We start from the raw sequence: 18,248 nt of genomic DNA on the forward strand, positions 1-18,248 counted from the left end.
TTAAACAGAGACGAGGTATGAGGAATGGACCTGAACAACTTCAAATCCAGAAATCAGGGAGCTGAGAAGAAACCAGTAAAGGAGATGAGAAGGTACAGAACGTCTGCCAGCAACAGAACCCACAGAACAGTACTCCCAAGGCCCTGAATGTTGGTGTTACATCTCCGACACGGCCAAGTGCAGTACCTTGCTCGGGGCAAGTATCCAAAAGAACATGTGACTGACTTCAAACGCAGTATTTTGGGACAAATGCAACTAATCTTATTATTTTCTATATGAAGATGGGTCTAGTACAACACACACAAGGTTAGAGCTGTGTTAACTTTCGTCTAGGTCCTAATTAGATTTTATTAAAAGATACACCAATCCAAAAAACTAAACAGAATTTCTATAAGAATCTTTAAAAGTGTGTAAGGAAAAGGAGAAATTTGAAAATGAAATGTTAAAAAGTCCTACATTCACACAGGACATAAGGGAGAAGCAACCTGTGTTCACATTTCAACATCTGGACTCCCACACAAATTTATGTCATGCATAAGATCAATTGCATCTGTATTTTACAATGTTTACTGAAATTATTTATGCTTAGAATTTCAAATTCTAAGAGAACCGAAAAAATATGAATCGGCCCAGATGACTCCTGTTCACAAAATAAATAACCTAGAGCTCATCATATATTTTCTGATAAAGCTTATACAATCTCATACAATTAAAGTAGGCATCTAATTTCTATGACACTATTCTGCATATTAATTTATAAATACTTTCTAATCAAATTATTTTCAATTATGAGAAGAAAGAATTTATAATAGGGAATACTTGTGCTTCTCTAATTGCGAGGTAGGATATAATTTAAGAATGGGGGACTGACTTATGATCTGACTGCAAATATTTCATATTTCAGCATAAATTATAATATGACATGTGATAAGTGTCATTCTGTTAGTAAAACCGTCATCAAAATGACTAGGGAAATACGCCTCCTCCCTTTTTTTTTGCCTCCTGGAACCAGGATTTCAAGAGTAATTGCACATATGATGACTTTTAATCATGACAGCAACACAAGAACACTACCTGTGAGGGGGCAGGGCAATTCTCTCACACACCATGTGGAAGAAACGCCACTGACTTAAGCTCCACTCTCACAGAGCATGCTGCATAAAAGCTTAGTGAAAAGCAGGATGCAATTACTGTGAATTATTTATAGAGCACTATCAATTGTTGGAAATTCTCCAAATGAATGGAAAACTTAACAAGCCAGTCACTAAAATGGTGAAACCAGTAGTTAAGCTCTGGCTTAAGAAATACACACATACACAAACAAAACAAAAATATTTTGTTATTTTGTGAGATTAATTTTAAAAAAAAAAACCCTGGATGTTGTCTTTTAATGCAATGACATGCTTTCAAGAACCAAATGTAAACTAGCTATGGTTCAATTAACGAAAATTTTGTTTTATTGCTTGATCATTTTAGAGATTTATTCTCTTGGTAGGTTTCTTTGGGGGTGGATTTACCAATATGTCACATAACAAAATAGCCATCCACAGGAAAAAAAAATTCAAATAGTTTCAGGGAAATCAACACTGACAGTTGTTGTCTCCCATAATAGATAAACACATTAGCCAGGCTCTAGCTGTTAAAACAGGAAATCCAAAGTAAACAGCAGTTGTAAAAAGCTTTTATATAAACTGTACTAGTTCAAATAGCAGTCTATGCCAATGTTCTTTCTGCCTAAAAACCCATTACAAATGCTGACTACTGATTGTAAAATGATTTATGGTTAAGCAACAGGGCCCCCCAGACTGTTTAAGTATCAAATCAAACATGTTATTAGGCCACACATATTAACAACTCATTCAAGATGCTGATCATACACAGGGCTCACAAACCAACCTAATGTTTAATATAGAAAACTTGGCAGGGTTAGAAAGAGTTCCAACCAGAGAAGAGCTACTTTAACTCTACATTTCATGATTTCTTCTTCTTTCTATTTACTTTGGTTCTCCTTTTTTACTCCCACATCTGTCTCAAAGTTAATGTGGTCATCACTTCCTCCATATTTCTTTCATAAGGTGATACAGCCTTATTCAAGCCTTTAACATCAACTAGAGTTGATGTTAAAAGCTAATGTCTTTTAATACATGGCCCAAGTACCTTTGAGATTAAGGAAGCTATAGTTATAGTGATCTCTTGATCAAAGCTTCTGAAAGAATGTTAATGGGCAAAACAGAGGCAAGAGAAAGCCTCATGATGAGGATGGGGAAAAAATGAGGCAACACATGTGGGAGGGAAAGAAGAGTATCTTGACGATTAACTAGCTAGGAAACTTCTTTCCTGAAACAGCTTGATTACAATATCATCTCTGCTCATAGTGGAAAGCTAAAAATAAGTCACTTTCCAAAATGAGACATAAAAATGGCTATTTCAGAAAACCTCCTTCTACTAATAAGTAACATTCAATTGTGCTTTATGGTTTAAAAAATGTGTAAGGCAGATATTCTTACTAGCCCCATTTTACAGATAAGGGAAGCAAGGCTTGGTGAGGTTAACAACTGCTTCAAGATTCTTATCTCCTAAGCTTTAGAGAACCTTTTTTGGAAAAAGTTGGCTTAAAACTCAACATTCAAAAAATGAAGATCATGATATCCAGTCCCATTTCACGGCAAATAGATGGGAAAACAATGGAAACAGTGAGAGACTTTATTTTTGCAGGCTGCAAAATCACTGCAGATGGTAACTGCAGCCATGAAATTAAAAGACGCTTGTTGCTTGGCAGAAAAGCTATGACCAACCTAGACAGCATATTAAAAAGCAGAGACATTACTTTGCCAACAAAGGTTCGTCTAGTCAAAGCTATGGTTTTTCCAGTAGTCATGTATGGATGTGAGAGTTGGACTATAAAGAAAGCTGAGCACTGAAGAATTGATGCTTTTGAACTGTGGTACTGGAGAAAACTCTTGAGAGTCCTTTGGATTGCAAAGAGATCAAACCAGTCAATCCTAAAGGAAATCAGTCCTGAATATTTGGAAGGACTGACGTTGAAGCTGAAGCTCCAATACTTTGGCCACCTGATGCGAAGAACTGACTCATTGGAAAAGACCCTGAGGCTGGGAAAGATTGAAGGTGGAAAGAGAAGGGAATGACAAAGGATGAGAGGGATGGCATTATCGACTCGATGGACATGAGTCTGAGTAAATCCCAGGAGTTGGTGATGGACAGGGAAGCCTGGAGTGCTGCAGCCCATGGGTCACAAAGAGTCGAACACGACTGAGTGACTGAACTGAACTGAACTGAACTGAACTGACTGAAGCTTTGGACTGGGCTGTGGGTTCAAATTCCTCTGCAGCCAAATCCAATGCTTGTCCCAAACAAGTCTGTGTGAACATAGATGGGCTGCTTCTAGATCCTCTAATTCCAGTTGTCTTCAAGGTTCTCTGGATATGGTCAGTGCTGGTTTTTAAAAAGCAATAGGGAAAATCGATTGAATGACTCACTTTTCAGAGTTGCATTAACTTTTTCAGGCCACTGGGGTACAATTTACTAAATTACCTCTCCTAGAACACTAAATAGTACCCCAGTGGGTCAAAGAGTAAATGCACCTCTGAAAAGTGAGCCATTTATCCCCTTCTTCCCTGTAGTACCAGATGTAATCTGTCCCCTATGACAGAAATATTAACCCATTTCCATTAAAAACTCAAGAAATTGTCCCACACTTGAGAAAATGAGTAAGGGGAAGCTTCCCTGGGAGAGGAAAACAAAACAAACAAACAAAAATCTCTCTTCTATAACCTTGCCCACAATACTGGTGAAACGTCAACATGTATTTATTTGAAAATAGTGGGGTTTCATTCTCTGGAGATTGATTTTAATCAAGGCCTCAAAACACAACAAAAAAATACAAATTCAAAGCTGATGGTTTTCAGCAGGGAGATGCACAGAACATCATGATGGCTAGTTTCATCCTGTACTGCAGTATTTAAAAAGTAAAGCTCAAACATTCATCTTGTGTGTGTAATATGATATACATCACAAATGGTGGTTCTTCCATATATCTCACTATCCTAGAGATTATCCCTTTGACACAAAAAATTCTTCTTGGCTAGCAAATAAGCACATTATTACTTTTAACCTTTTAAAGGCAAAAACCTCTGAATACATTTCTGAGTTGCCTCAGGAATAGCTATTGAGTGATTTAATAGTTGCTAGATACTTTAATAAAGCCAAACTTTAAGTTTTCAGCACTGTTAGTCTCTTATTCTTCTGGAAGATGGCTATGCAATGAAAATAAGACAACTTTAATTTAAGAATCATCCAGCTTCTAATTAAACTGCCATAGGCAGCTGGTTGGATAAGTTTTAATCAGTTTCAATCACCTATTGATTGGTATACTGAAGCCTAAAAAATTAAAAGTAAAAGATGATTGGGGAATTGTCCCATCTCAGAACAACAGTAGAGGCCTCTGTAAATAACTCCTCTTTTAACCATCAGCTAAATGAACACTTCAATACTGCAGTACAAAGTCTTCTGCAAAATTACTTTAACTAACAAGCAGAAATTTATCAGCTTCAGCCAAAATCAATGCTGAAATCAATTTGAACACTGGTTGTGTCTAAAGGGGCTCATTGGCAATTTAGGGAAATTACACCATGTAAATGCCTGTGCTTTAATTGAACAGTTTCATCAACTAGGCTGTGATTGCTGTCCATTCACTTATTTACTTTCGCTGCAGCTACCATTCTGCAAAGGAATGGCTTTTGTCAGGCTGAAGAGAGGCACTTTATCTTCATTTTGTGCACTTTTCTGCATAACAGACTTCATGAAACTGGCATATCATGACTAGGGTTAAAACAAACCAGGAGGGACTTTTTCCTGTAACCTAAAAAATGAACAACACTCAAACTACCATCATACCTTACACCATCCAGGGAGAGTCATCTTTAAGCAAAGAAAAATCTTTGCCTCTATGTTTTGGACAACAGAAGGAAGTATTTCGATTCTAAACTAAATTCCACGATGCTCTTCTTTTTGAGATATCTGTAGCAACTTCCAAGAATATATAAACTGCATTAGAACATTCTCTCCAAAAATTAAGTAACATTTTGTTTTACAAAGTCCTTTGAGATTAGTCAAGAGGAGCTGATTCTCCAATCTATTCAGGAGATTAAGGCTTAAAGACATCACATATATTTTTAAAGTAAGATTAACGAGAGGAGAAAGGGAGAGGGGTCTGCATGGGAGGAAGAAACCAGACTTGTTTGTAAAGATCAGAGGCCAAAACATCTATAAGACTCCAACAACTATTTAAATACATACACAAAAGCACTCACAAAATCATGAGCAATGAGAAAAACCCAAAGATGCAATTTCTGCAGAACTATATGTGGAACTGACTGAAGTCTGGAGACAGGAATTAATGTTTTAAATATTGGGTTAATCACTTAGTTCAAAGATTACAAATTTCAGGAAAGGTGAGAAGAAAGAAGACAGCTGTTTGTTCACATGAGTCATCTGTAAGGTACACGTACCTGATGCAAAAAATAAAAATACAACATACAGCTGTAGTATATGTGCTAGAAAATGCCATCAGAAAATTTTAGGCTTGCACATAGTTTGCTTACTTTAGCTCCTCACAGAATCAAAATGCAATTGTTTACTAAAAAGGGCACTGGGAAAGCATCAAGAAATAAGAAAGCATGACTTTCAACAGTGGTTCTAGCCCTTGTCTTGCTTTAAGTCCTCAGAGAAATCCCTTGATTTCAGGACTGCATCACAGGTTACACGATGTTGGTGACACCTATTCTACCCAGCCACATTGCAGTGTTGCTGGCGTTAACCCTTGGCATGTGCTGGCGGCCCAGGGTGCAAACAGAAATGCAACCATTCGATTCTGAGCACCCTCTGCATCCTAGGGACATGAAGGCAGGGCCTTAAAACCTTTTACTAGGCTTTCAGGGAAGCAGAGAAACTTCTCATTTGCCTTTTCAGCCCGCTATCTGAGGCTTACACTCTGCAACACTAAAAAATTAACTTTCAAAAAAAGTTAAAAGGAAGAAAAAACAAATGGTGTACAGAAACTAAACTGGGCACATGTGTTGTAGTAAAAATTCACTCTGTAATTTTATCCCACCTATCATTTTCTGTACAATTATAAAATTTCATTGGCTATATATTTTGTTGTGCAGACAACATAAAAATATATTTTATTCATAGTTTTTAAGATAACTTTTCAGAAAACTTAATTATGGTTTAATCAGAGCTTTGTTTATTGACTATAGTATATTGTTACATTTTGTTTCTATAGTTAGTAGTCATAATAGAATCAGTATGCTTGAGAATCTTACACAATGTATATTTTCCAAGTACACTAAGCTTGTTAAAATGCTATACTGATTGTGCCCTAAAGCAAGTTCTAATTTTGTCTGAACATTCTTCATTTCATTATTTGAATTCACAAAACAAAAACCACAGTTCTGCTTAGAGCAATAATACTGTCTTTTTCTTTCCTTCTTTTGTAGTACTGACTAGGAAACATATGGAAATTTTAGGGTCAAGAGGATAACATAATACAAAGTTACACTTAAAAATCAAAGTAATGTTTAAAAAAACTTGATGCTTAATACCCAGAGCTTAAGTCTCTATTGCTGTTTCCCCCTCTCATTTAGTAACCTGCTCCTCCAATTCAGTACTTCGACTCCAGTAAGGCAGCAATTTAACAGGAACATGGTCTCTTATAGCAAGGTAACCAAAGACAGAGCAATGAAGAAAAAAAAAAAAAACGTGGCAGAAAGTTATACACAGTAAATGCGGTTTGTACTTTCCAGTGAATTATTTTCCAAAAAAGCAATTTAAGCAAATACCCTAGATGCTATGGTATACAAATATTTGCTTGTGCTATATGCCAACCAAGAGCCGTTAATTTTCTAACACATCAGATACTGTAAAATAGTTTAGAAAAATTTAATGTGTCTTATAAATCAAGAAATGCTCCAACTCCTCTAGCACAACCATAGAATTAATCTCAGGATCCAATTATTAAATTCAAAGCTTTTGATAAGTAAAGAGACCCAAAGGATAGACCAAATAACAAGTTATGTTGCCGTAATTCTGTCAGCGAAGTAATGGTTGTTTTAACATCTACTAAAAAGCCCCTAAAATTAACAACTAGAGATGGTGCATCACTGACTTTCAAGATCATATATTAATCTAGATCTCACACTGAAAAATAATTTCAGTTAAAAATTGAGAAACTTAAGAGTGTAGATGACAAAAAGGAAAACCTGGCTTGAGAAGTAGGGCCAAGTACTGATGTAGTGTCAGAAGAAATTTGAGGTGGACAACTCGATGTTTTGATACTGAGTTCTAATCTTGATTTGACCATGGGCATGCCACTTAACCCTTCCAAGCTTTATCTTTCTCACTAGTAAAAAGGGGCTAAGTATACTGACCAGGCTTCTTGGCAAGGATTTAGCGAGATCTCAAAGATTCCACATGATCAGGCTCCTTCCCATTTCTCCACCGTCCACTGAGCTTGCTCTACTCCAATTCCAACCACACTCCTAGACACAACACCTTCACACCCATCTCAGGGCGTTCTCCACAGCAGTTCCTTCTGCCTGGATTCTGGATTCCCAGATTCTCCCATGACCGGCTCCTCCAGGATCCCCTCCTCAGACAAGCCTTGCTGAGCATTCTTTACAGCACTTGTAAGGTCTGATATCATCTTACTTTGGTATTCATTTTCTTGATTGCTGTCTGTCTGCCCCCGTAGAACAAGCTCCAGGAGCACTGGCCACCTGTGTTACTCACTACTGGACGGCTTCGGCACAGAGTGACTCTTGGTGAGTATATGTTCAACGAATATACAATAAGACAAAATCTTAAAGAACAAAACCAAATGATACTTGCCATTAACATTTTTATGGTAGCTGAATGCTAAATTTCATTCTGGAACTTTACACTCAGGAGTAACCTTTGCAGTCTTTTCATGTCCAGTCTAGGTGTGAATTCTTTTCTCAGCAGTCCTGAACACTAAGCCGTATCATTCTGCTTAAGGTAGAAGCCAGAGCCACCCAGCGATGCACAATACTTTGCATCCATCCTGAGACTGTGAAGACTGCCTCTGCAGGTTAATTCCTAAAACACTAAGTGTCTACAGTAGGTAAGGAGTGGCACTGGGCCCTGGAAAGACATCTGTCCAAATGACCTCTAGGCAATTCATGGGGTTGCAAAGAGTCGGACACGACTGAGCAACTGAACTGAACTGAGGGAGGACAGGCTGGTGGGAAGAGTAGCAGGAAGAGTACATGGCTCACTCTAACCAAAGGCACTGTCACACAGACATTCAAGACAAGCAATCTGAGGTAAGCCTTCAGAAAAACCTGCTCCTCTGTCTACAGGAATGCCCTTCAGACTTTATGTCAGTTGTCATGGGACCTCTTGATTTTCTCTTATTCAGATAAAAGGCAGCCAACTCCTCTGATCACTTTTCAACTCAAATAACAGTTCCTCCATGAGGCCCTTTCTGAATCCTCCTGAGGAAAGAGCTAAAAGTCGTCACTCCCTCCTTGGCCCGCAAGGGCCTGTGTACCACAGAGACACATGGCCTAGACTGTGAGGCCCTCTACTTACCTATCGACAAAATGTCTCCCTCCATCTGGACACAGGCCGATGAGCGCCTGCTCTCCCCAGCAGCTGACGCAGCGCCCTCCACACAGCACACGCTCAGAAGGTGCCCACTAATGAACGAAGGAGGACTGGATGGCACAACGTCCCAGACCCCTGTTTATTCTCCCCATGCTCCTCTGAGTGGTCTCTGAACTGTCCATATCTCTGGAAAGTCAGTACCCAGAACCAGACACAAAAATCCAAAAGTTAACCCTGTGAGACAAAGTCAAACCCAGATGCTATACGCTCTTAATGCAGCCAGAAAATAGATTTTAATGGAAACTAGACCTCTTCCACCCTATAAAAACAGAAGTTTGCCACTGCTTATCTGTTCTTAACCACTTCTGCTGAGGACTTTATATTTCTCTATAAAGAAAGCACTTTTATTAAAATAAAATATTAGAAAGAAGTCTTGCTACTTCAAAACTATTTTTCCCTAAAAGGAGATAGAGTTGAAATACTTCGATTCAGCAAATTCTTACTTGAAATATTACCATAATGTATTGATTTTTACCAGACTCAATTGACTGAAAAGTTGTTTGTGTAGCAATATTGGCCAAACCAATATACTAGAACAACTTTGTTACCCATAGTAATCAAGTGCATTTCTGAAGTATAATTATACTGTCATAAAAATAAAGCCAAGATACCCTTTTCCAAGCAATAAAACAATAAGGGCTATAAAAAAAGGAAGAAGAAAAGGCTAAATAAATGAGATTTTTAAAAATGAAATTTAGTGTCTTTCAGAGACACCCCCGCCTCTTCTTCCTTCCCTTAAGCCAAGGTTAGCAGAAAATGATCAATACTTCAATCTCAATAAACTATTTCAATAATAGTTAATTTGGGTGGAAACAGAGTCTGAAAATCTCTGCTCAGCGACCTGTGACATCCTGTCATGTTGGCTGGATGCCAATAATCCATCATTGCTGTAATGAATGTGAGCGTGGGTGAAGTTATGGGAACGTGAAGATGGGGCAGCAAAGGTGGGAAAGGTGCCGAGAGTCAGGAGCTCAGGTTCATTCTTCAGGTTCTAATCGATACAAGACACATTACTGTATGAAACAAACCTGTAACAGTAAATGCTGAGAGAGGGAAGTGTACATAATTAATTTTATTTGACAAATGCTCATTGATTTTCTGAAAATATTTAATATCCTTGCTTGTCACATGATACTATAATACAATCCAGCCATATATAAGTATTTAATTTTACATTAAGATGATGTCTTATTTGCTTGTTTAAAATACGATCCTGGCTGCAAGGAAAAGGCACTTCATTTGACTGGAAATTTAAAGTTAAAATAAATCAAACAATCACCCTAGCTCTTGGGTCAATATCAAAACCATTTAAAAACTACTCTTAATTTACAAGATGCACTTCAGGGAGGAAAACAAAAAGAAGTGGGGTCACTGATGCAGTTGTTAGAGAAACTGGGGTCAGGCCTATGACTGTTTCTGGTTTGGCACCTTTGGGTTGTTTGGTGAAAAAGGAAATCAGAGCTTTTCTCGGTATTATGTGGTTCCCAATATTTACATCAAAGACCCTCTTGGTTGCACTTTCCCTTCAGGAAACCTATGTTTTAAAATATTTTGTTTATTAAACAGCATTTAATTAGGCAACAATTCATGTATTTTTTCATTTTCTATAACTGACCACCACAGCTTCTAATTTTCATGAAATAAATCATGTTAACTGCAATGGGCTGATACAAGTCCAGTCCTCAAACAAAAATGTTTTAGTTGGCCTGTAAGTCATATCATAAGGGTAGAATACAATTTAATAGTTCACATGATCTGAGTTACCGTCTACAAGAACCATCCCCACCCTACTGCCCAACAAATATTTCATAATATAGGTAAGACAACAGAAAGAAGGCAAGACCAACACCTTTGAGAATTATTAACCCTTCCCTCCTCTCTTATCTCTAGATATGGCCAAGTTAATTGTTAAATAATGGTATATATCCGATCTTTGAAACATCATGTAGTTAGCATACATGCTACCGATTATACCACTGAGAAAATTCTACTTCAAACCCAGGTTACACTCTTAACTGTACCATAAGAAGCAGCTAGATTTAGAAAATTCAAAAAAAAAAGAAAGAAAATTCACTAGTGTTTTCCACTACCTTGAGATTAGAATACATGGCCAGAAAGCTGACAGCAAGAGTCTTAGCCTAAACAATTGCATTAAAGAAAGAGAACAGATGAACCTTAAGTGTGTGTTGGCTAACTGACTCAGCATGGCCTAAGTCCTAAGAGGTAGATACTACTTCATTTTTGGACCCAGAGCTTATGCGACTCCTTCAAACAATGCACTGAAGAAGCAAAAAACCTGAGTGCCTGGCTCATTATCATAGAACGTTTTCAAAGTAACTGGGCCTATTAATTACTTTCATTTCCACGTGACTTACTATCCAAGAAAAAAAGGACAGTAACTAGAATGTTGAGTTAGCGGATACCAAATACTCAGTTTTTAATATGTGAAAGAAAATTAATCATTCAAACATATGCTTTTAGTTTAGAAATTCCTATGCTTCTTGGTGCATGTTCTAAAACAATTATGCAGGCTCAAAATTATGCAGCCTCTAAAACTAGCTAGATATGGGGGAGGATCCAATTAAAAACTCTGCTAAAACCTGCTTGGAAAAAAACCTCCACTGGCCTCATTCTCATTCCAGCCAACATGTACAGAGCATCTCTTCTATCCTTAGGACTGAGCCGGGTACACTAGAAAATACAAGTAAATGCAATGGACTCTGCTTGACCTTGAGGAAACACTGCCTCGGGGAGAAACAGAGTGAAAGGAAGAGATGCTGTGTAGAGTGCTGGCTCTGCTACATGACTGTGAGCCCCAGCTTCTACCAGTGGTAAAACAGGCTTGCCATTACACCAGCTGTCTTATAGCAATTTGGAAGTAAACTACAATAAAAGAGAATATACCTTGAAATTTTGAAAAATCTTTCTATTTAAAATAATATATGATATAAAAATAAACCACATTCATAAAGCAACTAAAGAACAAAAGGAAACAGAAATATATTATGTATCATACTGCAGAATTTCTCAAAGTTAACTGAATACAACTTTAATTCTGTGAGATATTTTCAGATCTTGCTCAAGAAAAGAATCCCATGGCCAAGTAAGCATAGAAAGCCCAGGGATTAATGCTCTATCATTGTTCATTTCTATCATGAACAGTAGTAAGTTCATGTAAGTATCATGAACATTGTCAGTCACAGTACTAAGCTTTTTTTATGGAACATCTAATTTAACCTCACAGTAATTTTGTAAGACGTGTACTCAGTTGCTAAGTCCTGTCCTACTCCTTGTGACCCCATGGACTACCGCCCACCAGACTCCTCTGTCCATGGGATTCTCCAGGCAAGAGTACTGGAGTGGGTTGCCACTTTCTCCTCCAGGGAATCTTCCCAACCCAAGGATCGAATCCAGCCTCCTGCGTCCCATGCATTAGCAGGCAGAATCTTTACCACTGAGCCACCTGGGAAGCTCACTTTTATAAGATAGGTATTAGTATTATCCCCATTTTATGCATAGGGAAACTGAGATAGAAGACACTATGTAACTTTCCCAGCATCACACAAGCTGGTTAGTGGCAGATGCAGAATTCAAACTCAGAGTCCCTATACTTAACCACAACACATACTGTTTTCTATTTCCTCTAAGTTTTCAGAATTTATTGTGAATCTATCAGAAGGGAATAGTACATGTGTGCTTCCTGATTTATTTTTTGGAGCAACTTGTACTTTAGGAAATGAAGCAGTTAAAGTACATTCACTTACTTTTCCTAAATACTTCTTTCTCCTAGAATTGATCCATTTCATCCAAACTAATAATCCAAGAGATACCACAATTTAAAATTACCTGGCTGGATCGCTATCATGAGTTCAGCAGGGGGTTATACACAGAATCCACATTTGGTTCAAATACATAGGCCCAGAATTTCATACTGTATAACTGAGGAGAATATCCAAACTGAAAGGATGAAAATGTGATCAACTATTAAATAATATATATTGTAGTTACACAATATCGTATCCCTTAAAATTCACAACATCTCAAGTGGAGCAAATAAGACTGAAATATCAACTTTTGCTTCATATTTATTAGCTTTATTATTCTTTATAAGAAAAAAAAAATAGGCCCATTAGGCAGTTTTGTTACCAATGAGTGGATTTTCCAATATTTTCTTCATCTAGTTTATGTAGCATAGCCTGTAATGTAATCATTTTTGTTTGAAAAATCACAGTTTTTATAGTCAACATCATTAAGGTAAACTTAGTATAGGAGAAAGTCAATCATAACACATCAAACACTCAGTTTTATAGAGACTTTAGTAAAGTGGCTTTTCATTTCTTGATGATTATACCATTTCTTTGTGCTGAACTAAAAGCCAGAAATATGAGAACACCACAAATTGAAGCCCAGACAGAAATGAAGACCAATGATCAATGACAACGATCAATGACGTGACGGACATGAGCTTGAGTAGGCTCTGGGAGTTGGTGATGGACAGGGAAGCCTGGCGTGCTGCAGTCCATGGGGTCACAAAGAGTTGGACATGACTGAGCGACTCAACTGAATTGAACTGATCAATGACAAGTGGTTATGTAATTTTAGATCTTCATGTTCTCTCTCCTCCTTAAGAATCACCTAGGCAATAAGTGAAATGTCTTCTTTTCATAAGAAATCTATGACATAAAGTACTGAAATGATCGTGACACCGCCACTCACCCTCCATAAACAACCACTGTCAAAAACATACTGAATCTTACAACATGTTCTGAGCATTAGCAATGGAAGACAACCAAATACACCCAGGAGAAGTTGCTAATGTCACTGTGGCATCCTAGCAAATTAAAGAACTCACGCTAAGGACCCTCCCTGGATACTGTGACTGTGATAAAAAGAAAACTTCTAGCCATGCTTCTTAGCTAAAAATATTAGCCAGGCGAATGGGAAATTATTTGCAAGACAAAAACGTTGTGCAGATGGACAGTGTTGATGGTCACACAACAATGTGAACGCACTTAATGCCACTGAACTGTAGACTTACAAATGGCTGAGATGGTAATTTTTATGTTTTTACTACAATTAAGGATAACAGTTAAAGAAAAACAACACTAACATAATTTTATGCTGTAATTTTCCCTTGCTGGATGGGCATGTTATTTCTACTTCCCTGTATGCCATCTCCCCCTTTTTTTATAAACCTGATTTAAGATAAAAAATTAAAATTTTAACACATAGAATATTATTTCCAATAAAAATTATCTGCTGGGGTTTGGTCTTGTGTTTTCTCCTCTCTAGAATAAACCAGGACAGTAAATTCACAGCAGGCCTTCAATTTAAAAATATTAACATGCTCAAGAGTCAAACATTTGGTGAAACAACACAATTAAGTAGGTTAGATATCTAAAGAAATGTGTTTAGATTCTATTCAAAGCTGATAAAAGGCATTCAAAGAATTGCTAGAAAACTTTTCTGTTTTATTACACCTGAACATTAGCATAAAAGCATTAAGAAGAAGAAAGGCTGAGACTTTGAAAACTGCTCCCTTTAGGGAACTCAAGAGAAGCAATTTGAGTATACGTGTTTCTTCTTATTTCTAATGGTACCTGAACCCAAGAACCTTCAGGACAGGGTAAAAAGTCAAGTCAGATAAGAGTGAGGAGGAGAAGACCAGAACGAAGAAATGCTATTTATGCAGTACTAGGGGTTGCATGGAGAAGGCAATGGCACCCCACTCCAGTACTCTTGCCTGGAAAATCCCATGGACGGAGGAGCCTGGTAGGCTGCAGTCTATAGGGTCGCACAGAGTCAGACACAACTGAGCTGCTTCACTTTCACTTTTCACTTTCATGCACTGGAGAAGGAAATGGCAACCCACTCCAGTGTTCTTGCCTGGAGAATCCCAGGGATGGGGGAGCCTGGTGGGAGGCTGTCTCTGAGGTCGCACAGAGTCGAACATGACTGAAGTGACTTAGCAGCAGTAGCAGGGGTTGCATGGGGAGGAATGATAGTACAGATCCAGGAAATGACAATGGTAACCTCAAATTCTTTAGACAAATTAGACATCGCACATTTTAAGGGGCAAGAGGGTAAGACCCAAGGATTGTTAATGAAATGTGTTATTATTTAATTATCTGAATTAGCATAGTGGAAGCAATTAACATTCAGATCAACTACTCGCCATACTCAGTCACCTATAGGAAAAACCATTCAAATATGTAAACATATATTCTTAAAGGACTATGTTAAAGGACTTTAGGAGAAAGGACATTTCCTGGCTCTACCTACAGAGAGGATCAAAGCCCTAGGGAGGGAACTGGATCAGATAACTTTGAAGGAGCTTCTAACCTGAGAAATCTAATTCTATGCCAAGGTTGCATCTGAGTTGATGATATTCTGGAATTTTAGGATGTGACCTTTCATGTTCAAGGGCAACAGGGCAATTTTTAACTATATTCACATGGTTAGTAAGAACTCAAAATTCTAAGAAAATCAGTAACCAATAAGAACATAAATTAATTATTGTACAACTTTGCAAATATATATTAATATCAATAGTAAAATATCTAAGGTAAAAACACAATTATAATGTGATGCAGGGGTAGTGTATATATGGAAAACAGCTCTCTGGAGGAAAGCTTTATTACACCCTCAGGGCTTTCTTACAGAATATGGATTTTTTAATTCCTAGTGGAATATTTTTCATACATCATTGCAGACTATTAAGTACCAGATATTACATTATGTAGTTTAAACTTTGCACTACTGCATGAGAAAGACTTCCCTGTCGAGAGAAGTATTTTTTACGGTTAGCATTTTTTAATATGAAAATGAATACTCCTTTAGGCTAAGATCACTGCAACCAGAATTTGGGAGAATTTTATAACTTAACATATTCATCAATGTGTAGATATTCTCTCAGGGGTGTAGGGTAAGGAGAGAAGGAAGCACAACAGGAAGAGGCTTTTGAATCACTAAGTGTCGACACAGGGCAAAGCAATGGTATTTATAAGGTTTGTCTTCCCCTGGGCATAGGTGTAAACAGGCAGGGGACTAGCATAGGGTGCTGGCAAGTTAAAAAAAAATAATGGTGTTAAAAGAGTGAAAAAAATGCATTAAACTTCAGGCCAGTTAAAGGTATACTTGTTAATGGTGGACTATTAAATGCTCACCCAGGAGAGATGCAGACTCAGAAATATTAAAAAGGCAATATAAATGCACTTTTCCAAGCAATTTCTGAGAAAATAGATGCTTTACAGAATTTTGGAGTCACATGTGGAAATAAAATCTAAGTGCTGGTGGTCATTTAAAAATCTCTGCCATGGAGAACTTGGATACCAACATCTGGCAAAAGTAGAGAGAAAGTTTAAACAAAATTGACTACTCACTTGTAGACTGTGCCGCCGTTGCCGTGACCAAGAGTGTCTCGATACCGTATGTCTTGTTCATTCATCTCCACAAGAAAGAAAGAAAAACAGAAAGGGTGTCATGCTGCGGATGGAAATGTCAAGGAAAAGCAACTCTGGGCCATAAACAACAAGCAGTCTGGGTCATTTCAAGTTCAGCTGCAAGAACGAAAAGATCAATACAACATTTGCTGTCCAATTTATAAAAGATGATACCAAGGGACAAAGTGATGGAAAGTTTAATGACAATTTGTTTGCCTGGGTCATTTCATTAAAGTTTGATAAAAGGTGTCAAAATGGAATGATATAACATCGCTCAAAAGGGTCAGGTCAGAGATACCGATAAGAACAGTCTCCAGCACTACAATAACCACGGCCAAACAGCACTGCACGTAACCAAAGTCAGACTTGGCAAGACACACACACACACACACACACACACACACACACACCCCTAGTAATCCAATGCACAATCTGTAAATACATCAGCCCCTGAAAACTCAAGTGACCCTCTAATTAACATTAAACAAACTAACTGAATAATGTTAATGATTTTCCTAGAGTTGACACTGCTTTTTTGGGCGGGGGGGGGAATGATAAATTAGTACCCAGCAATAGCTGGGTAGAAATCTTGTGGAAAAGTGCCAAATCAACATACTTTAAAAGCCACATATAGTAAAATGTTGTAATGCATAAAAGGAAAACAAGTAAGCATGTGATTCATATAAAGTCATTTTCTAATTTATTATATAAAGCAACATGTACATTTTCCCAGATTCTGTAAAACTATTATACCACAAATACTACTCTCATTTGTATAGTGAATAGAAGTGAAATTATTTTAGTACCCACAATATAATGTTTTAGAGTTTGAAACAACTCCCTAAGTAATTATTTATCAAATGACTTTAAGACTAGTCAGATTCTATTTAAGGTATTCAGTAATTTTCTACACACTGGTCCAGTTGCTTAAAAATTAACTGCCAACTTTATTCACTAAGTGGATTCAATAAAATGTTATTTTCCATATAGCTAAAGCTTGGGAAAAGCCATAGTAAGCCTTGAAAAAAAAAATCAATTTCCAAGGAATTGCACTGCCTTGCATGGGCAGAAAATGGATGGAGTTTTTAATTCAGTATCACCTGGAAAAAAAATAGTTTGCTTTCAGACCATTATAGTAAAGCTTTAAATATTTTGCTCTACTCTAAACTTTCACCAGTGGAATAAAACAAGGCTCCATTTATCAAGGGAAATATTTTCCTTCTATACATTTCTGAGGTTGAAGCTTCAGAGAACTGTGATAATTAGGAATACAGTGGAAGTTATAGAAACAGCTTCCTTTCTAAGCCATTCTGCCAAACTGTAAAAGAATATTGACAGATTAATGTATAAAGGCCAATCTCAGCACCTAATTTAATTGTAGTATAACCTAACTGATGTAATTTGCAACCAGCTAATTACTACATTTAGGGTCAGAGGCAAAATGACAGATGAGTCATAAAAATTGACAAAATTTTTCTATTTGAGGGAAATCCTTTTCTTAATTTCCTTTAAATCACTAATACAGAAAATAAAACATATTTCAATCTATATAAAATATGTGGCATGAAGAAAAGAAAATCTCATTATTCTGGACCAAATGACAAATTTTAAAGCAGCATGAAATTGCACATAAAGTAACTTGAGATGCTAAACAAACTAGCAGAGTTGCTACCGGGTTTACCTTGATCAAACAGTATAAAATATGTAATATTTACGTACGTAAATATCAGTATATATTGGCGGGTACAAATAGGCTACTTCCTTGAAAACATTCCTCAAGGTAGCCTAAACATTACTGCAACAACCTAATTTGTACTAGTAACTTGCTGAACAATCTGTATCCTCATCATGGCCTGAAGTAAATTTCTAGGAGAAAGTTCATTCAATGTCCACAAATCCTGAATTGGCAGCAATGAGATTTAAGGGTAAGCTGGATGCAGCTATAGGATCTGGGACCTAGAGACATCACAGTCCGATTATATCACCTCCATCTACACCACACCATCAGAACTTTCCAGGTATAAGGAACAGTAGTTTCCTCTTAGAAAAATATAAGTATCAAGACTCAGTGATATTACACATTCCAATAACATACTGTGA

At 37.2% G+C, this 18,248-nt stretch overlaps 1 protein-coding gene across 4 annotated transcripts in view; it reads right to left on the minus strand.

Annotated features, from left to right (window-relative positions):
- The window catches only part of LOC120860892 (dual specificity mitogen-activated protein kinase kinase 5), a 263,217-nt gene that overhangs the window by 187,546 nt on the left and 57,423 nt on the right, over window positions 1-18,248 (minus strand). For all 4 annotated transcript variants that reach the window (XM_040236605.1, XM_040236604.1, XM_040236606.1 and 1 more), the window contains one exon: window positions 16,089-16,153. In XM_040236605.1, the coding sequence (XP_040092539.1) occupies window positions 16,089-16,153 (65 nt within the window). The remainder of the gene's footprint in view (window positions 1-16,088; window positions 16,154-18,248) is intronic.

This window comes from Oryx dammah, unplaced genomic scaffold (genome assembly GCF_014754425.2).
Source record: "Oryx dammah isolate SB20612 unplaced genomic scaffold, SCBI_Odam_1.1 HiC_scaffold_11209, whole genome shotgun sequence".
NCBI lineage: Eukaryota > Metazoa > Chordata > Mammalia > Artiodactyla > Bovidae > Oryx > Oryx dammah.